Consider the following 24,197-nt stretch of genomic DNA (forward strand, 5'->3'; position numbering starts at 1 on the left):
AGTGGACTATCTATTACATATGAAATTTTTATAGATTTTTGTAAAAAAATTACTACGAACACAAGAATTGGTGTATAAGAATTATTATAAATGCCTTTCGTAATAAATAGACTGCACTTGTGCCCGTATCCAGAAATTTTCCCATCACTAATTTTTTCCCCTTGAACATTTATTATCCCAAATAACTTCGTTCAAGTTTAGACTGGAACTAATTGAAGAAAAAAAATTTGTGCGTAAGAATTATTATAAATGCCTTTCATCATAAATAAACTGCACTTGTTGAAATTTTCAGAAATTTTCCCTTCAGTAGTTTTTTTCCCCTTGAACATTTATTATCCCAAATAACTTTCGTTGAACAGCTTGTTATTTGCTTTTCGCATGTTTAAATTTGTTTTCTTTCTTTTACTTCTTGTGTGTAGTGAGTAGATATAGGAAGCAATCAATCCTCAATTTCAGATGGACCAACACTTTTTATATGGGATGAATTCATTGATTTATTTGTTAAATTCGTTCTTTTCTTCTCTTTTAGTACCTGAACAGTGGCTTTTGTTTCCTTATTCCCCTTTTCTGTTTGGACAGAATGGGAAAAATTATGATCAATCAAGAGTTTAAAAGTTTCCAAATCCCAAGAGTTTACTATCAAGAATGTAAATTGATAGAGACACAAATCCTATAAGACTTTAAAAAAAAATGGAGCACTTAAAAAAGCTTGTCAGTTGGTCTGAATTATATGGCGAAATAAAGATTAAAACAATGACAAACTAAGGATGTTGAATCAGGAAGATTCCTTTTACTTACATATTTTGATAAAAACTGGAACTAATTTTATTAATCACTGCACTGAAATTTAGACAATGGTACAATATAAGGTGAAGTAGGGGCCGCTCAGTGGAGAGAATAAATAAATGAGAGTATAAAGGTAAAAGTACACAGATTTGTATAGGAGATTATTTGAAATAATATTATAGTACTTTTTATGATGTGATATATGTAAGATTAAAAGGTAATTAAGAAAATAAAAAGATGTAATAGAAATTGTATTTGTGGTGCAAGTAAATAATTTTTTTTTTTTCAAATCAAGTTTAGTGAGGTATCCATTTACAAGCAAGCATTGAAGTGTGAGATTTCAAATAATAAAAAAAAAAAAACAAAGGACTTAAAAAGCTTGTGAATTGGGGAAAACAAATACGGAAACATTTTATTCTTTTTATTTATGTATTTTGATAAAAAACTTGAAATAATTTCATTAATCACTCCACGACATAGCTTGCATTCTCAGTATGAATTACAAATACCAGGTCCGCTTTACAAAAACTTGAAATCATTATTGCATTCTTTCCTTCGGCGAGTCAAATATTCTGAGGTTAGGGACAGTGGATACCAGGTCCGCATCAAGCCCACTGATGAAATCTTCTGGCATGTCCACAAGCTCAAGCGTATCAAGAGTAGATATGTGCTTCAGCTCTTCCGGCAACTTTTTTAATCTGCGGCAGCTCCTGATTCTCAGGCACTGGAGCTGTGGCAATGCACCTTTCTCCACCTTTATCTCCTCCAAATCATACAGGGTACTGAGCTCAAGGAATTTCAATTGGTGAAACCCATGCCTAGAAATGACCATATGCCGTGGTCCCGCCTCTACATGTTTATTTGGAGGAACGACAGCTGTCTCAACTTCTCTAGTACTGGCATTGGGTCATCCAGAAGATCTGTGAATTCCAAAGACAAACGAGAGAGATTTGGAGGGAAATCAGGAGGCAGCTTGTCCAACCATGGCCCCGATAGCTTAAGCTCTGTTACACGATGGAGCTTAGAAAGTCGAGCTAGAGATTGTGGCCACCCGCCTCCTGCAGGACAACAAAGATGTAACGTCTTTAGGCTTCCAACCTCAGATAAATGCATGCAGAGTTTGTTCATGTCTGACCTTTTATCTACTCTAATCCCCAGTTTCTGAAGACTTGTCAGAGTTATCATGTTATTGTGCATAATGTCATCAAAGCGAATGCCTGACAGAGTCTGCAGATTCCTCAATCCTTCAATCTTAAGAGGCACATCACATTCCATATCATACGCATATAGATGCCGTAAACTTTCAAGCTTCCAAATGAAATTTGAAACTTTCACTTTCCAACCTGCATGCCTTGCCCGCATGTCAAGAGTTTGTAGGTATCGCAAGCAAGCGACGGAATGAGGGAGCCTTCTAATCAGTGACGGAGCCAGGATTTTTTTGGGAGGGGGGCCAAAATTTTTTCCTAATAAAATTATCTTAATATATTATGTTCAAAATAATTTTCTTCTATTTAAATATATGACATCTAAAAATATCAAATATTAAATTTAATTATAAAGGTATGTCTATTCATAAATATGCGGTATAGTCATAACAAAAATTAAAAAAAAAAAGATAACATTTGATTAAATATCTTAGAACATCACAAACCATCCAATTTGCACATTATGAGAAGATGCTCTCCAATATGTCACCTATGCAATATATATATAACCATGTAATATAAATGTAACTATTTTCAATTGAAAAAGAATAAAGGTTATGTTAACATATTTTGTAATTTCAACATCTTTTCTTAGAAGTAAATTGAGCTTTACGCTCTTTCATAGAACTAAATTCATCTATGATTGAATCACTGCTAAATTTTTCAGCAACTTCCTTTTCTATATATACAGTTAGACAATCATTCAAGAAATTATCTTCCATCTTGTTTCGGAACTTTGTCTTGATTATTTTCATAATTGAAAATGTCCGCTCTGTAGTTGCTGTTGATACAGGAAGAGTAAGAACAAGTCTAATCAATATCATAATAAGAGGATATATCACTGATTTTCTTGTCTTCACCAAGTCTTGACATAACTCATGAATACTAGATAATTCTTGCAATTCAGGATGATTTGGAATGTCGAGTTCAAAATGTTGAAGTTCTATTCTTAGACGTACTAGTTCTTGTTCCATAAAATCATTCGAATAGAACTTCTCTGCAAGTTTACAAATATCATCAATTTTTAACAGCATAAATCCACTTCTAGGATCTAAAGCAATGCTCAAAACAAGCAATTCGGATAATTATTTTTGTTTTAGCCCATTAACAATTATGAATTGGGTCTTTTTATTCTAATACATCACATTGGGTCAATTTACTGTGGAACATCAAATTATATGTTTAATTTTTGAAAGTTAAATAATTAGTACAATAAAAAATAAATAACTTTTTTGAAGAAAAAAATTAATTCAAAGATGACTAATTCATATATATATATATATATATATCAACTCTCATAATATAAACTAAAATTGTAAAAATTTAGGGGGGGCTAATTTTATTTTACACACATATTTACATATTATGAATTAAAATTTTCAAAAGTTAGGGGGGGCCATGGCCCCCCTCTGCCCCCCTTGGCTCCATCATTGCTTCTAATGTATGTGCCTCTTAAATTGAGGTATCTTAGAAGCCTGACTTCACCAATTCCTTTTGGCAAATTAGAGTACATCTCAACATTCTCAAGGTCTAGTATCCTCAGCTTTCTGAAACTTTTGAAGATAAGACTAATGTTTTCCCTGTAATAGCGGACATTGAAAAAAAGCAGAGACCGGAGAGGAGGGCTTGAAGACCCAAAATAATTTTTATCCCGAGGGAGACTATGAACAGCAAGGTACCTGGATTTGGCTGATATTTCATCATCTCTGGTGTCATGTATCTGAAAAAAATTTCATCATACCTGGATTGTAACCTTTTCATCATACCTTAAAATTTTTTTAAAAAATAAATATTTTTATTTTGTAAAGCTCAACTAGTCAGATCGGTCGGACCGTTCTCAAAAATTTGCTGGCATCAGCATAATGTCATAATTATTTTATATTTTTATAAGTTTCAGAAATATTGAAATTAAGTTCTCGGTTATATTCGACAAATCATACAAAATGTTCCAAAAATATTAGACTTGCAATCAAATATACACCTAATAATTATATATAAAAATGTAAATTCATGACCAAAATACGTCCATTCTCCAAAATTACTTGAAAAACTAAATTAAAAAACTAATGCAAGTTGGAATCACTGATACTAAACTAATAAGATGATGGGAATGAAAACATCTTGATTTAGATATCATTCACGAAAATGAGTGATTTTGGTATTTGCACTGTAGATGGCGTTTTCTAACTTTTTCTTCCAACTCTTAATACGGGAGACGAGAAAGTGATTGCTGGTATTGCTTGCTTGATGTCAGAAATTGGTCAGACAGTAAGTGTTCGAAGTTCTCTATTCAATAGGAGTTTTCCTTCTTCATGGCTTGCTTCTTATAGAATCTTGATTCCAATTTAGATTTCATAAAATCATAGAGTGGTACTAATTTATAAGTTTAGGGATTTAAGTGTCCTATTTTATAAGTTTAGGGACTTAAGTGTCCCAATTTATAAGTTTTAGGGACTTAAGTGTCCCATTTTGAAGTTTAGGGACTGAAGTGGGTAATCGTCCAAAGTTTAGGGGGATAAAGTGGAATTAACCCATTCAATTTTACTAAGTTCGAGCTCGATGAACTCTTAATGTAAAGTTCTAGATTGAATCCGACCTCAAATTCAAGTCGAATTGCGTTTGAACTCGAGTCTACTTGAGCTTTACAAAATAAAAATATTTATTTTTTCCTCTACCAGACTTCTTCAGTGAGGGAAATGCTCCAGAGCAGGAGACATTGTCAGTGCTCACCGTCCCAGCTGAAAAAATGGGACGAATTGTTGGTAGAAAGGTCCAGCATTAGCAGCGCCTGAATAAACTAAAGTTATACATGTCAAAAAACTATAAAAATGGTGCCGCTCGAAATTAGACTGAAAATAATAATAACAATAATAATCTGTAGAACACAATGTTGTTATTTCGAACCATAAGTACGCCCATATTGGCTCAAAAAGTCAGCATTCAGGATATTCCCAATACTGCTGTACAGAGTGAGTTGGATCTTCAGTCAACTTCGATTTTCAAGTATTGATAGGAAGCATATATTGTTAATCACACTCAATTTTGATTTCTCTACGCCAATTTATTATCAAATTATCCAAGGTTGCGCAAAGCTAACTCTTAGCTCGGATTTGGTCAAATTCCAAAGTTTTCTTGGCATTAATACTTTGAAATCCATTCAAATTCTTGTGCATGTCCATGACTAAATCTTCAATACTAATATATCGAAGAAAGTGCTAGGCCTAAACTAAAGTATAAACTAAAATATACCTAAATTCTCGTTTTGATTCCTAAACATTTTAGTACCTAAAGTATAAAATCTATTCCACTTTAAGTACAACTTGTCCTATTTTAGTCCCTAACCTTAAGCATAAACTCTTCTTTACTTGTTCTATATTTTGATCGTTAAAGTGTAATAGATTTTATACTTAATTGGGATAGACTTTACACTTTAGAGACTAAAGTGAGATGAATTTTTCTTAAGTGATTAAAGAATTCCACTTTGAAATTTTGGAACCAAAGCGTAAATCAAGTTATAAGGGGGCAATCTCTTAGAGAACAAAAAACATATTGAATGATTTGCATTTTGATCACCTATTGCTTAAAATTATTTAAACAATACCCCAATTAATAAGTTGTTATACTTTAACCACAGAACTTTATATATATTTTGGGTTTCGAGTTTTAAATCCTATTCATTTAACAAATAATTGTACACTAAAAAGTTGACATACCTGTCTCTTGAATTGAATGTTTTGAAACCAAATCCAACCCACGCAATTCAACTAGAAAACCAGTTGCTCGAGCCCTTTTCTCAGAGCTAAAAAACCCTTTTACATGAAAAACCTCTATTTTCATTGAACCCAAAAAAATCAGGCTGTCGGCTTATGCATCCTTCGGCCCATAATGGGTTTGCAATACTACTTCAAGGATTTTTTTATTTGGTCCACCACGAGCAAGTTGGGCCTTTTACCTGTTTACCTCGTTTTTTTCCCCTTAGCTTAGCAAGTGCAGTGGAGAATTGTTTTTTTTTTTAAATGGTTTTGTTATCCTCGCTTTTTTGATTTATCATTGTGCATGTTATCCTATTATCTTATTATTATTTTTTGTGATTTTTTCAGTTGAACTGTCTATTTGTTTTCATTTTCATACTTGTCCCTTCAATTCTTCTATGTTTTACACATTAAGAAAAATAAATTTATAATATTGTTATTTTGGCACATTTTGCAGTGTTATTTTGTCCTAATTTTGACTACTTACTGTGCTAAGTATTGAGATTTTGCATTTCTAAAACGCAGCAGTAGCTGATGCGTAAGCACCTGAGTTCTGGCATTGCGCCACTCCCAACATCTATCTGTACCAGATTAAGCAGGTCAGTGAGCTCAAGAAACTTCAAATTCTTAAATCTGTTTCCAGAAATTACTAATTCTTCTTCTACATAAGCATTATCCAATATGAGAATTGAAAGATGTTCCATCTTCTCCAGTATTGGCAAGGGACTTTCTGCAAGTCTTGTACCACAAAACCACGAATGAGAGAGTTTAGGGGGAAAACTATTAGGCTAGGTAGCTCATGTAACCGCACTGATAACTTAAGCTTTGTAACATTACTCAGATTTGAAAGTCCAATCAAAGATGGATTTTCCCGTCTTTCATGGCATAACAAACTCCACAGATACATCAAACTTTCAATTGAATCAAAAAGTTCATTACTTCTTGACCTTCCATCTATCCAGAAAATTTAGCAACATTAATTTGCTATCAATCTATCAAGATGCACATTGCATAGAGAGTTCAGAGACTCTTCAATGTTTCAAACTTTAGTGGTACACCTCGACTAGTGTCATGGACATAAAACTTACTGCAAACTTTTTAAGCTTCCATAACACATTTGGTACCTCCACTACTGAATGTCAAGAGTTTGCAAGCAACCTAAAGCAATTGGAAGCCTTATGATTTCTGTCCGTCTTAAACCAAGATACCTTAGAAGATTAACTTCACCAATTTCTTCAGGTAAATACGGGATATTTATATCCTCCAAATCAAGCACTAATTAATTTTAAACTTGCAAAACTTAAATTAATTTCCTGTTCAAATTTATTTTTGGCTCCCATTTTCGTTGTTCGACACGTTTGAGCAACTACATGGACAGCTAATCTTTCCTAATGTCATCATGGACAGCTAATCCTTCGAAGTTTATTGCATCCACTCATCAAAAGGTAGCTTCTTTTTGCTTGCTTCATCTCCATATAAGCTTAAATCTTGACCCAATCCATCAAGGCTTTCCTGTACTGTTGCTTGCCTTTGATATTGTTCTTCCTGTTGTGCATCATTTAGCTCAGGCTTGCTTTGATTTTGATTAAAGATATGATATTTATGTAATAAGGTCGGATGTTGATGTTAGGATTATGTGATATCATTGTCTTGGTTTGAAAGTTTGAGGCTTGTTTGGATTTTGGTTCCCTCTGTTTTGACATGAAGACCCAGAAAAGTTGCAAAAGAAAGGAAGCATGCGAAGCTTGCATGAAAAATCTTAAGCAATTTACATTTTTGCCCCCCGAATTTCTAACTAATTTCACTATGGCCCAAAATCTGAATATTTGAACCAATTTTGCCCTTTTTAATCCTCCTTTTATATTTTCAGTGAGTTGTTGGGTAGATTAATTCTGGATTTTATGGTATAATTAGGTTCTAATAATTTTTAGTTATTTTATTATCTTGTTAGGTTTTAATAAAAAAATTTAGATGAGAATTGGATCAGGTTTAATTTAATTGGGTTTTGATGGTGGGTTTGTTTATTTTTGATTGGGTTTTGGTTATTTGTTTTATGGGTTTCTATCTTTTCAAAGAATCATTCTTGGGCGTCACAATTAATGCGATTGACATCAATTAAATTTCGAAAAGATATTTCGACCCCCCCCCCGATATCCTCCTAGGTTTAGGTTTTGCATCCATGTAAAAACATCCCAATGTGATAAGTCTATAAGTTAGATTAGGAAAACTTTTCGACTAAAATCTCGCAACTAGTCTTAGTTAGGTCGAAAGGGTGTTTTGGATTTTATCCTTACCTTCCCTTTCTTCAACCATGACTCTCGAACCCTTTCTTTTGTTTCCAAAGACCTGGAGTCATCTAAAAAGAGTTTTATCTATTTTTATTTAAATTTCAATTTTAGATGACTTGGTACACCTAAACTCGATACCAAGTGACGACACTTATTTTTCCTAAAAAACCATTTTTAGACTTTTATTTTGGGCCAAAATCGTCACATTTTTTTAAGTCCCATTTTGGGCCCTTTTTCTTTTGTTTATTCTATAAAATAAAGAACTCATTTATCAAATCAAAAAATTCATTTTTCTAATACCTAAATACATTAGATTTGTTTTTTTATTTTTTCAAAAAAATGGGGCGTGACAATCTTAAGAACTGAATTAATTGTTGGTTAAACATATTTTGACTCAGAATTGAGTCCAATTTTGTTGATAAGACATTTCATTTGTAGCTGATAGATTTTAAATTTGAGTAATTAAAGGGATAATTTGGGGACAACTATTGATCCTCTTAGGACTGGGGGGGATACGGGGCAGGAGCGGTCATCAGGCCGACCGCTCCTGAACGGTTTCCTCACAAGGCCCAACAAATGGATCATAATAAGCCACGCCAGGAAGGCTTCAGTAGGGCTAGAACGACGCCGTGTTGAGGAGAAACGGGAAAAACAAAAAGAAAAAGAGTTGACGGACCGTTTCATGAAGTGTTGGTCCGTTACCGCCCAAATGAATCCTCCAAATGAAAAGCTAAGTCGCGCTCCCTCCAAAATAATTGCCCATATTCATTAATGCAAAATTCTACAAAACAGAGTAAGAAAGAAAAGCAAAGGCAAAATAACATTGTAGAATTGGAAATTGCCAGGTAGTATACAAGGGATAGCAAGAAGTAGTAGAAATAGAGTGGCTGCGAAGGAAAATCACGGCAAGAAGAAGCAATAAGTAGTGGCAGAAGGATAGAGTTTGGGATTGGTACTCAAATATCAAAAAGCTTGAGAAGGTGAACCGGAATTGTGGAGTACAAGGTTGGGAGATCCGGAGAAGAGATAAAGCAGAAGAAACACAGGTAAGAAACATCAATGGTATCAGATAAATTGTGGATCTATTTGACTTGTAGTTATCTTTTGCTGTATACATTATTGTGAACAAATGGGCTAATTATACTTGCTGCAGTTTTGGTTGAAGTAATTGTTTAATACGGTGAAAAATGGATAATACACTGGAACCTTCGGCTGCACATAATAGATATTATAATTACCAACACGGGGAAAGAAATGTACTGAAAATTTTGCATACCAAGTGCTTGAAAAATTGCGTGCATGGGTTGGTGATTGTTATGGTTATTATGCATGAGATTGGTGTAGGTTTTGTTACATAACAGTGGTTGAGTGGAGATTAAACATGATATGGGCTTCTAAGATGGTACATACTGTTGATGGAGACATAAAAAGTGAAGTGAAATGGTTACAAGACATTTCATTTAAGGGCGCCGTAGGAGAGAAGATTATAATGCGCTAAGTAGGAGAGAATATTATAATTTGACAGTAGCAGGTAGAAAGTATGCCAAATTGCACAGTTTGATATACTCAATGTGGAAACAAGTTTATAAGTCTTGATAAATATTGTGTTTGCACATCGTATTGGACAAATCATTTATGCAATGAGTTACTAGTGACACCTTTAGAATGGTGTGTAAAATTGTCCCAACAAATGATGAAATTGCAAGAATGTGATTGTCACTCCACTGGAATTGTATACTTGCACAGTGCTTAGATAGACAAGTTTATTGCATGGAACTAAATAAGTAGGAGAGTAGGTTATAATTTGACAATGTGTGACAGAAGAAATAACAAATTGTGAAGTTTGACATACTCAGTGTGGGAAAACGGTTATGAATCTTGTTAGTTATTGTGGATGCACATCATGTTGGATAATTGTTACACACAGTGATTCAGTAATGACAGTATTAAAAGTGTTGTGTAAAATTGGCTGAACATACATTGAAATTGCTCTACAAATTTGTTACTTCATTCGTATTGTTGAATACCGTGATAAATAAATGAGAAATTGATTGCATCGATCTTGACAGGTAGGATAATAGATTATGATATGACTAAATTAGACATAATTAACAAGAAACTTTGCACGGTGGCAAACAAATTGTGAAAAGAAGATTACTAATACAGTAATTATTGTGGTTGGACATCATGTTTGATAGTTGCCAATGAAAATTCAATCTTCGCTGTGACCATTTTATTTATTGCCATAGAACTTACCGTTATAGAACCTATGCCAGTAGTACAAACGTTAAATTAAGAACTGTCATTAAAATGTAGTTTTACTGTATATACATGTATTGTTTTCCATTCTTGAGAGCAAGTGGCTCATTTATGGATTGGTATGTCGTGATGTAACTGCAGGCTGAGCTAAACGAGCTGTATAATATTGTTGTTATAACCAATGAATGATATTAAAGATTGCAGAAATGTTGTGTTCTCATCCGAGAGCAAAAGCTTCCACTTCTGGGCCTGAAACATTGGACAAAGGAAAAAAGTCTATACAGGAGGACTATACAATGCACATGAGTCCTGATACCGAAGAAGAGCTTGAATTTCAATCTGCTGAAAAAGGGGGCAACGATGAAGATGATGATGCTGATGAAATTGATGCGAAAGGGTCTGAAGAAGATGACCATAATGCAGCGCAATATGAAGAAAACGATGCAATTACGAGGACAAATATTGAAACCAAAGAACATCCAGAGCTGAATGAAGATGTAATGGACATGAAGAATCCAATTTATACCTCATCAGTTGTGCCTGATAACATCAGTTAGAGATTGCAACAAGGGGCCACCATGACAACAACTGAGCAAGGAAGCAACAGTGTGTTTGAAGAGTGTTACAAAATAGTTATTGTAGTGTTACAATGTTTAAAAATTAATGCAGAACTGTTATTGTTACTGTTAGTTACAGTGTGTTTGAAGAGTGTTACAAAATAATTATTGGTAAGTTACAGTGCATTTGAAAACTGTTAAATAGTTAATAGAATGTTAAAGTGTGTTCGAAAATTAATACAGTGGTGTTTGAAGACTGTTAATTACAGTGTGTTTAAAAACTGTTACAAATTGGTTTACAATTTGTTACACAACAATAGATATGAAATCATATGAAATACATGTTCTTCGCTTTTTAGGAGGCCTTGACATTGAGATAAAGCACAAGTCTACACGTGCAACAAAGAAGAGCACCGTTCTGCAGTCAGTCGAGTACATTCTACCAGCACATGTGACAGTAAGCCTGTATGATAAAAATGTAACTGCATTCGAGATTGTAACATCGGAGCCTTGTAACATAATCACCTTGCTACATCCAAATATTATGTTTATTGAGCTTAACAAGATTGTATGGTGCATGCGCTGCATGTGAGTAAACAGATTCCATTCCTGTGATGTACTAGTTGGTCTCATGTATGTTGGGGTATGATATTTTACCATATTAGAGGGTATTGCGGACTATAAAAGGATCCCATTGCAGGTGTATATCCCTTACACAGACAAGACTCCAGTTTGTTCGTCCCCCTTTCATTTTTGCCCGTATTATTATTCAATTTCACACTTTCAATTTCTCTTCATATTAAAGTGGCAATGGATCTGTGTACTCGATTCATTTTTTGTTATCTTCAACCTCCCTACAACAGGGATTACAGTCTCATCAATACAGTGTTCAGTTTTAAACCAAGTCTTGGGAGCCAATTAAATGCATCCAGGTTTGCTTGATGTTCGGGAAGATCTCGCTATTTTAATGAGATGTTCGAGAAGGCCTCGCTACATGCAATGTTGTAGGGTTCGAAACGATCATCTCTATATTTTCATTAGACACTTAATAAAGTGTCTAAAAAATTTAATGTGTCGAGGGGAGGAATTATTGTTGGTGCCAAGAGCAATTGCACAAACAAGAGAAGAGAAAAGGTTCATCGGACGTTAACTAACTGTAGTATCACTAGTTGTAACATTGGGAAATATCATTAGTCACTAGTTTTAACTAGAGAAGACGAAAAGCTGCCGATTGCCAATTCATTAGTTGTAATGAATTGTAACATACGCCTAACTCGTTGTAACTCAATCTGTACATCTCGTTATGACTATTTGTTGCATTTTAAATATTAGTTACCCCACTTTCAAATTAGTTGTCCTAACGAAATATCATGTTCTTTTGCGAAACTATTACTTGGCATGTAGTCGTGTGGAACCAATCCGAGACGCCAATTGTAACTTCATTTCCGTACTAAAGTAGTAATACCTATTGAAGTGACTGTAATACTATCTGTAATACTCATCATTAACACAATTATAAGCCATATGTCTAAGTTTTAACATAGACAAACATGACAAGGTGCCTGTACAAGCACATCAATAAGTTGTAACAGTTTATTAACTTCTTATAACGTACATATGCGGCATTCCCTGGTCGGGATGACATGGCTGCATTTAGTAAATGTTCGTCCACGAACACCACAAATCTGGTGCTAGACACCTTCATGTTTGAAAAATCTGGTGCTAGACACCGCAAATCTGGTGCTAGACACCTAATGTTTGAAGTAATTTTAGAATTACAATCAACAAGCATAATTCATTGAGAGATTGTACATTAAAACAAGCTTACAATACGGAACCGATCGAAATTGAGCAATATCTTTTCTGGACAAGTACGAACATCAGTAAATGAAGTGAACTTGGGGACGGAGAGCAACAAACTCAATTGTTTGGAATAGCCAATTGTTTTGTATTCATAAAAATTGTAGGTACACATCATTCATCAACCTGCAACTGAGGGGAGTTGATGTCAATAGTTAGTCGCAATCCCAAGGTGTTATTTCTTTCCTGAAATACGTAACGATGACAAATCAGTCAATACAGTTAATGATACATACGGTTAATGATATACGCTGTCGAAGTATCCAATTAACAAGACACCATATATATATGGGGTTATGATAAAAGCTTGTCACCTGGAGTGATGGTGAAAATACATGATATGCATCCTTATTACAGTATGTTGAAATTGTTGCACGCTCCGCCTACGTTGTACAATATAATTATTCAATTGTCAACAACTCATTAGCAATGCCTATATTGCTCAGTTTCAAAGCTAAATTGGACTAGACACTATAAAAAAATGATATTTCAAACAATTAAAATATTTCTGACGGAGTTATGTTTGAAAAATATAAAAAATTTGGGGTGCATCCATTCTGTAGGGACACTTCTATGAGGCCCCTGATTAGCCAATCGGTGGACTTTCAGATAATACAAAATAATATATCATTAAAACATTATATGTTAACTACAAAATATGCATGTTTCGACAGCGTTCGGGTGCCCACCATTACAATTAAAGAAAAAAAAGCTCTACAATACGAAAAAAGGACCTTATTTTATTTACTAAATGTATACACACCGTTGGACTTTCCTCGATTTCGGGAGCAATACTGTTTGGAGGGCCATTCACTGACTAACTCATTGAATGCATCTACGAGTTTTGTATGGGCCAAATAATTATATAAAACAGACAAAAAGTGTATATCAGGAGGGATGTCAGCCGTAACAAAATCATCACACAATGTAACATCATCATAACTAATTGTGCTGTAAGAAATATCCAAATAAAAGTTAAAACCATGCTTATTTTATACTAACCGAAACTGAGTCAGTTGATGAACGGCATCCCATAAACATGTGTTCATCAAATGAAACTGATGTCGGCTCCGATTCTAAGACTTGTATTATTGACACGACAATAATGTTATTTTATAGTGAATGGTACTTATGGATTGTAGATAGGGAATTACGATAACATTGTTGTAGCATAAATGTTTACCATCATAGTTATTGGATCCTTACCGTAGTCTGTGTAGTTCTTGACAATCTAGATTTTCTTTTTAATCTGTCAAATTTATCGACCTAACTTCGCATCACCTTACTTCTCTTCCCACTGGTACGTTTTTTAAATCCTCTTGCGATTATTGCCTCTCCTATTTCATTTACAAATTGAATCTTATCACGTTCCTCCACATTCAGATCATCTTCGTCGGCGCTCGTATCCTCTTTGGCATCATATTACCTTCATACTTGCGCTTCACACCTTCCTTGCAGCAACTATATCTCCTAGACGTGGTCACGCCATCTTTGTCTTTATTCAGATAGTCTTTGTGTATATTAAAACCCATTTTAAAGGCATATTTGTTGTAAAACTTGTACGCATCCTCTTCACTGTTAAACTCCATTCCTAATTCAGGGATCCTATCTTCTGTCAATTTGCTGCAATTCATTATTTCTGCTCCTACCAATTATGCATCAAACACCATAATTTGTAACACTTCATGAATTGTATGTACATAAACGACAAGATAAATGTATATTACCATTTATAATGTGTTATGAATAACACATTACTTGTATACCAAATCCTATTATTACGCTTATCAATACGATTAATGAATCACTTTTATTCTAAGATAACGACATTATTTATGTACTAATAGAACTCCATGTACACTAAGTTATATGGACTGTAATGTATTGGTCACAGAGACGATGTAAGTTCTATTAACGTGTATGTATATCACTCTGCTTAATTATATTTAGGTTCTAGGTTCTTTAGCTCACTAGATCTTATATCATTCGTTAATGACAAGCGCCTAAGCCAATTGCGCATTTTCTACTATTTCTACATTTTGAGGGCCAAACAAGCATTTTCTACTCATTGTAATATATTTCTTACATTATGTAATTAACTTACAACACCAGGTACACCCTTTTATTATTCACATATATGTCTTTTCATCTGCTTCACCTCAATGAACTCTACGCCTTCATTTTATACACACTGCATGGTCAGGAGAGGAGCAAACTAAGATTGCATGATGAGCATAGACCAACTACATATTACTCATTTAACACATTGTATTCAGTAACATTACCTTGGTCTTCACCATACGCTTTATGTTTCACCGAACTCGGAGAGCGCAGTTGCTTCGGTTATTAAGTTGCACGACAAAATCTGGCTTCGTGAGATGATTAATTTCCTCTGTTTGCTTCTACCTTGCCGCCTGCCTTGCACGCATTCAAAATGGATACAACACTCTCATACCCAGCTTCAAAATGCATACAACACTCTCACTGCACTGTTTGCTTTCTTCCTTATGCACTCAACACCATACCCCAATTCTCTCCACCCAATTTTCTGTCAATTGCTACCTGCAGCAGGACGTCTCCTCTCTTCCCTCAGTTTTGTTTTGTGTGGCTCTCCACTTTTTTGTTTGCTTTCTTCCTTATTCACTCAACACCATACCCCAGCTCTCTCCACCCACTTTTCTGTCAATTGCTACTTTCAGCAGGATACCTCCTCTTTTCTCTCAGTTTTGTTTTATGCGGCTGATTCAAATTTTGAACTTGATTTTCAAAATTCAAACTCTTCCGTTTGGTCCGTCATGTTCCCGTTTTGGCTAAACATTTTTTTTTTGAAACGCCGTCGTTTTTGGGGCCTGTTGAAGGCTTCCTGACGTGGAATATTTCTCGCCTCACATTTGGGTCTTGTGAGGAGACCGTTCAGGAGCGGTCGGTCTGATGACCGCTCCTGCCCCTAATCCGACTTGGGGGAATAAAAAACATATTTTGACTAAACATACTAGAATAGAGAGCACTTGACCAAAAAAAAAAAAGATAAACTATCTAAATGTCTACCGGCATGAAAAAAAATGCGTATACAAGTCACACACCAACGGGTGGATTTTTTTTTTGTTGGTCTTCTTATGTATTTTCAGAATTTAGTACCATTGGAATATATCCATAGGTAGAGGTGTCAAAATGGGTGACTTGGGCGGGTTTGGATTGGATAAAATGGGTAATAGGTATAAGTGAGTCAACCCATTTATACCCATTTGATTAGATGGGTATAAATGGGTAAGTCAAAAAATGAATTGGGTAACTCAATTACCCATTTATAACCCATTTATTTTAATTTTTTGTAAACTCATTTAAATTTATTTTTGCAAACTAAGTTATTAATTTATATCGCTCTTTGTACCCATTATTAATTTTAAACATTTACTTATAATGTTCAATAAGCTTAATTATCAATTTTTTTTCATTTATACTCTATGTCGCAAAATTACATATTATTTAATAATTGAATAATAAGAATAAAAAAAATTTGAACTAAGTACTATAAAAGTTAATATAAAAACTTAATCCAAAAATTTTGAACCCCAAACATTTTTTTCATATATAAATTTAAAATTTTATTTTAGAAAGATAAGAAAAGAGGCTAAAACTTATCATAAATTGGTAATGCTAAAAAATGAGCAAGTTAACAAACTAAGAGAAAATAAAATAATAAAATAAAATCAACAAATAATAATAATAATGAAACAAAAGTAGTTAATATCATGATAAAATGAAAAATTTGAAAAAAAAAAATGGGTGGGGGAAGAGAATTCTAAATGTGTTAATTATATTTGATGGGTTACCCAGTAATACCCATTTAAATTTTTATCCATTTACAAAAATTTAAGATACCTATACCCGTCTATTCCTGGGCGGGTATGGGTAAATTTAGTTAAGTGGGTTGGTTTGCCACTTATATCCATAGGTGTATATTTGATTGTTTAGAATTTTCTCTTCTTCAATCTTATATAAGTTTTTCAACTATGGTAGAAGGATTTCGGTTAGAACAGGTTGCAATGTAATTCTCAAAAACTCATATCATCTAACAGTACTAGCTGGTTTAGCAAGATTCCGTGGGAGACAAATGCAATTTAGATTAATATACTCATCTAATTGGCAACAGAAAACCTAATTCTGTCTTGTTTATCAACTCTACAAACTGATTCTTGACCATTGACTGGAACTTTGGACCTGTACAAAATCATTAGGAAAGAAGAAGTCCAAATCGATGAACCATCAAGAATATAATACGGTAAGAAAATGTTGAACTCTACATAGGAACCCTCAATATATAATATGGTAACAGAATGTCTTATAGTTATGTGAGGATGAATCTGTTTTACTGATTCCATTTCCCAAAAGAACAATCAAGAATATTCTGCAAAAAAAGCACCAATTGATTGCATGCTCAAAGATTTCATATAAATAGATAATAATCAATCTATGCATATACAAGATACAACCCTTTTTTTTTGGATGATAAAACAGAAAAATAGCAGTCATGTACGTTTGAATAATTAATTAATTCTAGTTCACTTTCATTAATAACACCCGAGAGTTTAATCCATCTGGGCATCTACGACATTTTCTTTAAGCTATATTAAAAAGGAGGCAGCATTTGTAGTCCAATTAGCAGTTAATGTTTGAATAATTCATACCAATTGACTTTCGTCTAATAGTTCCTAGGTTTAGTGTCTCACAGATTACTACTTAAGCCCAAATGATTAGAGTTAATTTTATCAGTCTGATAAGAGGAGGAAGACATCAATTTTTTTTTTTTGGTCGATACTATAGATTATTCTACATTAGGAGAGGGGGAGAACCTGAATAGGTCCAAAGGTAACGCGAAGGGGACTGAATCACCACTAGACCGTCTAAATTTTTTAAGCAGAGTCATTTTTTAATGTAAACTCTTGCTTTCCACCCCACCAAACTTTAATGTATTGGTGGTGGTCACCAACCCAAAGACTGGTGGTTGGAGGAAGACACTAATGGTTATGCCAAAATCCCCACCACTGCAACCGCAACCACAATCACGACCGTGACTGCCACCGCCACCCTCACTGGCACCAGGATCAGGAACATCAAACATTCTTGGTCCAAGTAATCCGCTTGGACCATTTGGATTTAAGCTTGAACATGCTTCGGCAGATAAAGTTAGTCGCAGATTTCAGGTGACACCTAAGTGTTGTCAGGTAATTAGTTATTAACTCTAAATAAATTAATTCTAATAATCATCGTTGCCATTAATCATCGAGGTACATGACTTAGTTTTCTTCATTTTTTTTCCAAATAAATTCATCAAAAAAATGAAAAAGGAAATCATTGTGAAATTAATGATGGTTGATCATTGGATTGAACAGCCAATTGGGACACATCATGGTGGGGTGTCAGCACTCATAGCTGAGGATTTAGGCAGCATGGGAGCCGACTTAGCCTCCGGGAGGCGAAAGGTAACGGGAATAGAAGTCTGCATTAGCCATCTCAAGAGAGCACAAGTTGGTGACATTGTGCAAGCTGAGGCCACTCCTCTCAATCCTGGCACCACCATTCAAGTACGTCGGTTTGTTTGGATAGTAAAAATTTTTTAAAAAAAATTAACTTTTTTGGTTGTATGATAAACATATTTTTTAATTTTTATAATTACCATTTTCATTCATATGCATCAAAAATTTTTTTTTTTAAAAATTCTAGTAAGGAAGAGGCGAGATTTACGAAGTAGAGAGGGGACAGAGGTATTAAAATCCATAACCTTTATGTTATATACATCAAATTTCAAAAGAGTACTACAGTACTATTCTAGAAACTTTTTCTAGATGAAAAAAAAAACTTTGCTCTGAAATGCACTTTTCTGCCTCAAACCAATATTAATTAATATTTAATTGTTGAAAAACTAGTAAAACGTTTAGCTCTTACGATTTGACAAATTAACTGAATATGGGAGCCAATGTCTTAGAATATTCAGGTTTAAAGGACATGAAATTAGTTGTCAATGTGAGAAAAGAAAAGATAAGGAAACATAAGCAATGAGAAAGTTAAATAATATAAAATTTAAAGTAATGAAAATAAAATTTGCACTTCGGTTTTGAGATAAGCAAGAACAGCCTCAAATTACAATTTTCTTTGTTTTGCTTTTCGTCAGCTAAATTTGGCACTGCTTAAAATTTTACTTTTTTCTCCTCATGTATATCAAATTCTCTATAACCTTCCCTTGTTTTCTTTCCATTTCACAATGGAGACAAAGTGGATATACGTGAATCTTAGACATCGACGAGTAGAGGCAATCAATTTAAATCACAAGTATGATACATGGAGGAGATTGCCCGAGGGTGTACAAGAGTTTCCCAATTATATATAAGGTTTTTCTAACGAGTGTTCGTTGAACACTTGTTAACATTAGTGTTGTTAGATTCAGATCGGACCAGCCGGTATGATCGGTCCGACCGTGAATCGATCTTTTTTTTTGAAGCTTTGGTAAAAAATCAATCAAACCATAAAAGATCAGCTAAACCAGTAACCCGATTTGACTGGTTGATCCGATTCTCAAACTTTTCTTTTTTCTTTTCTCTAAATATAATTTGAATTATCTAAATTGTAACACTTTCATTTATTAATAGGAATAAGAAAACATCATCCAATATTAAAATTACTCGCTTTCTTAAATGATCTCTAAATCAAGATGTTTTCATCTCTATGATCTCATTAATTTAGCATCGGTGATTCCAACTTGCATTAATTTGTTTTAATTTAGTTTCTTAAGTAGTTTTGGAAAACGGATATATTTTAACTATGAATTTACATTTTTATATATAATTATTAAGTGTATATTTGATTGCAAGTATAATATTTTTGGAACATTTTTCATGATTGGCCAAATATAACCAATAACTTATTTGAATATTTCTGAAACTTATAAAAATATAAAATAATTATGATATCATGTTGACGTTAGAGGGTTTTTTAGAACGATCCTACCGATCCGACCAGTTGACCCCCGATCTAGTAATTTAGACGGGTTGCTATCCGATCCGAGTTTAACAATATTGGTTAACACACCTAATATTTACCTAATTTATCATGTATATACATATACAAACAATTATAATTATTTTTCCTTACATTTATATACTTATCCTCCCTTGTGGATACAGGGCAATGATGTCATATAACGTAACATTTTAGTCTTTAAAAGAAAAAAAAATTAAGACAAACGAGGACTTTTTAAACCAAATTCTTTTAAATTTGATTCCTTTTGCTGAAAATCTTTTAGAAGTATTACAAATGAGCAATCCATTATCACTGTTGTTGGTCCTTCGACTTTATTTTGGAAGAGTGTTGTTGCTTAATTTTTATTATTGAGCCAATTTAGTCCCTCCATTTTAGTTTGGCATAATGTCAACCATCAACTTCTATTATTGACTCAATTTGTTCTCCGACTTTTTAAACATGAGTAAGGTCATTAATTCATGTAGGCTGATCCAAGTCTTTAAATAGGCAAAAAAGCAAAAAAAAAAAAAAAAAAAAAGAGCATAAAAACATGCAAAAAATACAGATCGAGGAAGAGGGAAAATACTTACAATAAAAAAAATAGTCCTTCTCAACCTTTTTCTTTTCTTTTTTTTTTTTCCAAATGGTACATTTCATACATCAATCCTATACTATCCCACAGTAGAAAAGGGCCCCAATTAGTCTTGAGAATTCGAAGGAGTCAGATGTATTGTAAGCAATTTAGTTGGGCAAAATTTTTTGCAAGCATTTTTCCCTTCTTAATCTGAATGTATGTGAATTTTTATCTATCTTTTTATATGCAATGAATTAACAGACCAAATTGACAAAAAATAAGGGCTATAATTGTCCCAATTTTAAGTGGACAGACGAAATTGATCGTATAACCATATTCAAGGGATGACATTATCCTTAATTAAAGTAGTTTACTACAAAAAAAAAAAAACAAAAAAGGTTGAACGACCGTTTGGATCGTTTGCCCTTACTCATTTCAGGCTTTGAGCAAACTCACATTCTATGAATCCTTATATGCGCAAATAACTTAACAAGCTGTACAAGTTTTGGTAAGGTGATGGTTCTCCAATAACATGGAATTTGCTTCTTTTATACTTCCAGGAAGGCAATTAGCATAATTCCACTTTATTTCACTAAGAATAGCCAGAAATTCATCCTAGTTACAATCACATATCTATTCTCATCAATTATACTTTGGGTCAATCAAGCTTATGGAAAGATTTTATGAATTGGTTAATTCCTTGGCAGGTATGGGAAGTGCGGTTCTGGAAGATTGACTCCACAAGTTCTGGGAACAAATCTTTATAAGCATCATCAAGTGTTACAGTTCTATGCAATATGTCAGGAAATGCCAAAGATGGTCAGAACAATGTAAAGCAGGCAAAGCTATAAGGCTTTTTTTTTTTTTTTTTGGTTATAGTTCCCTTTTATCAACAACCCATGCGGAAGAATTTCAGTTTTAATGCTTATCCCTTTCTTTTCTTTTCTTTTTTTGGCTTTGTCATGAAATTTTTTTTTCTTTTGGCTATTTAATAATGTCTTTCCGTTTCATTCTTCCTGTTTTGGATTGAGATCATAATTTTCGAATATTAATTGGTCAATTAGACCAGTTTCCACTTGTCCGATTTACTGCAGGTAAAACAACAAAGGAACTACTTGAAAATCCTTCCAATATATGACACTCGCTATTTAACAAATATAACATAGAAGAGAAAAGATATAATTTTAGCCCATATTCTTAGTTGCATGGATCAAATTGGTAGCCAAAGTTGCAGTGAAAACAGAGTTAGCTCTTTCAGCAATTAATATAGATCAACTTAGTACTCCCTCCATTCCGCAAAATTTATCATTTTTGGTAGAACGTGCAATTTATGTATAGTGATCTTAATAGGAAAAAGAATTTTTACTTTCCTTTTATATCCGTTGTGGCGGACCATCTTTTATTTGATGTATTGATAGTTGTGAGAAATAAGTGGTGGGTCATATAAAAGGTAAAAATAAAATTTCATTGAAAAAAGTATGTTGGTTTCTCTAAGATGACAATTAATTTGAAACAATAAATAGTGACAAACATGACAAATTTTATGAGATAGAGGGAGTAGTATATATTTTGGAATTCAATTTGGATAGAAAAAGAATACCACTTGCACCATGGTTGTAATGCCTACTTAGTACTAACCTCCTTGCGCTATGGATTAAAAGATAAACTAAAGGTAAATCAAAGGGTTTATCTTTTTCCCTTTTTGCCCTTCCACTTCCCCGCATCTTTCCCACCCCCAATTGGCAGGCACAGAATTCAAATCTTAAATTTGACAGTGGGAAAACTCTAATAACCCTTCCCTAACTACTGATAAGGGGTAAAATAAATGAATTTTTGTGAAATCACAATATAGAAAGGGTCGTTACAGCTTGTCGGCAATGTGAAACATGTTATTAAAAAGCAAAATATTTCTAATGATCAAGATTAAAAAAATTTTCTCCTTGAAATCAATTCAACAACGCCGAAAAATCACATTTATGTTTTCAGTACCATTTTATTGGTTTTCAAGATGCATTACAACATTAATTTGGCTCCCATAAACTCAAAAATATGTTTTTTCTATTGAGCTTAAGTTTTAATTCCAAAGCACAAGGGAATAAAATGTAGGTTATAAAACCACAAGTGATTTATAATTACGATGCCTAAACCAGAAGGAAATTATTGGTGATTTATCCTGAACTACTAGAAGGCTTTTGTTTTTTTTGCAATAAGGTAATCCTAGCACTTTTTCCCATTGACATTCATTATCTTTCTGAATGTTCGTGGGAATGATACAACAATTTGCCCCTAATTTTCCAAGAATTTTTTCTGGTTGATATGTCTAGTCAACATTCATTAGCACGCTTAAATTATACTCAACCTATCATGTGAATATATATATATATATATATATATACTAATAATTATTTTTTTATTTTTTATTTAGACAGTTTTGCCATTTAATTTAATTTAATTTTTTTTTAAAAAATCAACTCCTTAATACTATCTTAACGAGTATTACTCAGTGGATACTCGTCAGGCAGACCCATTTTCAATAACATGTACTGCAATCCAAATATTCTCATTCCCAATGCCTGCATAAAATGCAAAAGTTTCTTGAGATTCTCATAGACAAGGAACTAGGATCCAGGAAAATATTTCTCCAACTGATCTTCGAAATAAAGTGACTCTAGGATAGTAGTTAGATCTATACAGGCTATGACGCTTACGAATTACGATGATCGAATTCCTCTTCAAAAACTTTGACAAACCAACTGGGCCACCAATAAACTAATGAATTTGGTAAAATAATCTCTTTTTTTTTATTGCTTCAATTTAAAGGCCGAAATATATTCATCACATTTATGCTTTGGTCAACACCATTTGATATTTTAGATTCACGCCCTCTGGTCGTCCATATTAGTAAATAAATTCAGCTGTTCCTTAAATACATTTTGGTTAAACGTAATAGAAGAGAGAACTTTTGGCCAAAAAAAAAATAAATAAATTGTATAGTTGTCTACTGGCACAAAGCATACATCCACAAGCACAAACTAAAGCATCCACTATTTTTCACGTTGTCTTCTTATGTGTATGTATGTATGTCTGTATATATGCATACAAACATATATATATATATATATATACACATACACATATACATATATACACACATACCTATAAGAAGAGAATATGAAAAATAGTCCATGTTTTTGTGTTTGTGCATGCTTTGTGCCAATAGACAACTATACATTTTAGATTCAGACCCTTTGGTCGTCCATAATAGTAAATAAATTCAGTTGCTCCTTAAAAACATTTTGGTCAAACGTAATGGAAGAGAGAACTTTTGACCAAACAAAAAAAAATGTCTAGTTGTCTAGTGGCGCAAAGCATGCACACACACAAGCACACATGGAAACATCGGCTATTTTTCATGTTGTCTTTTTATCTGTATGCGTGTATGTGTGTGTATGTATACATTAATATAATGAAGTACAATTGGAACTTCTTTGAAGGGTAAATTTATTTATGGGTGTATAATAGTTTGTTTTAGATATTAACTCATTCCAAGTCTCTTGAGTTGACCGAAATGGTAGCGTTAGTATCAAGTATTCCTGCTAATTCGGGTTCGAATTTCGAATTTCTCTTAGAATAACTGAGTTTCGCACAGGATTTGCCTAGTGCGTTTTACTTCTTTGTGTGGTTGGCTGGTTATTGTACAGAATGGGATTTATTCAATGCACACTCTCAAGTAGCGGCTGTGGGTTCCCTTGTAAAAAAAAAAAAAAATTCAGTTCCAATATTTTTGTGGTAGGGGGATTTCCTTGAGATAACTACAAGGCAAAAGAGGTTGAAACTTGAACTTGAAACGTAATTGTCATAAAACAATAGTACTTTAGCAGTTAACGTTTGAGTAATCG

The 24,197-nt window shown here is 33.5% G+C and overlaps 1 protein-coding gene and 1 pseudogene across 1 annotated transcript; one reads left to right on the forward strand and one right to left on the reverse strand.

Annotated features, from left to right (window-relative positions):
- Positions 1-1,324: 1,324 nt before the first annotated feature.
- On the reverse strand, positions 1,325-1,618 carry LOC113769039 (disease resistance RPP8-like protein 3). The gene has a single exon (XM_027313526.1). It carries the CDS (start codon positions 1,616-1,618, stop codon positions 1,325-1,327), a length of 294 nt encoding a protein of 97 aa, XP_027169327.1.
- A 16,458-nt stretch (positions 1,619-18,076) lies between these two features.
- Positions 18,077-21,149, forward strand: LOC113769040 (annotated as a pseudogene).
- Positions 21,150-24,197: the final 3,048 nt, after the last annotated feature.

Source organism: Coffea eugenioides, chromosome 4 (genome assembly GCF_003713205.1).
Source record: "Coffea eugenioides isolate CCC68of chromosome 4, Ceug_1.0, whole genome shotgun sequence".
Taxonomy (NCBI): Eukaryota; Viridiplantae; Streptophyta; class Magnoliopsida; order Gentianales; family Rubiaceae; genus Coffea; species Coffea eugenioides.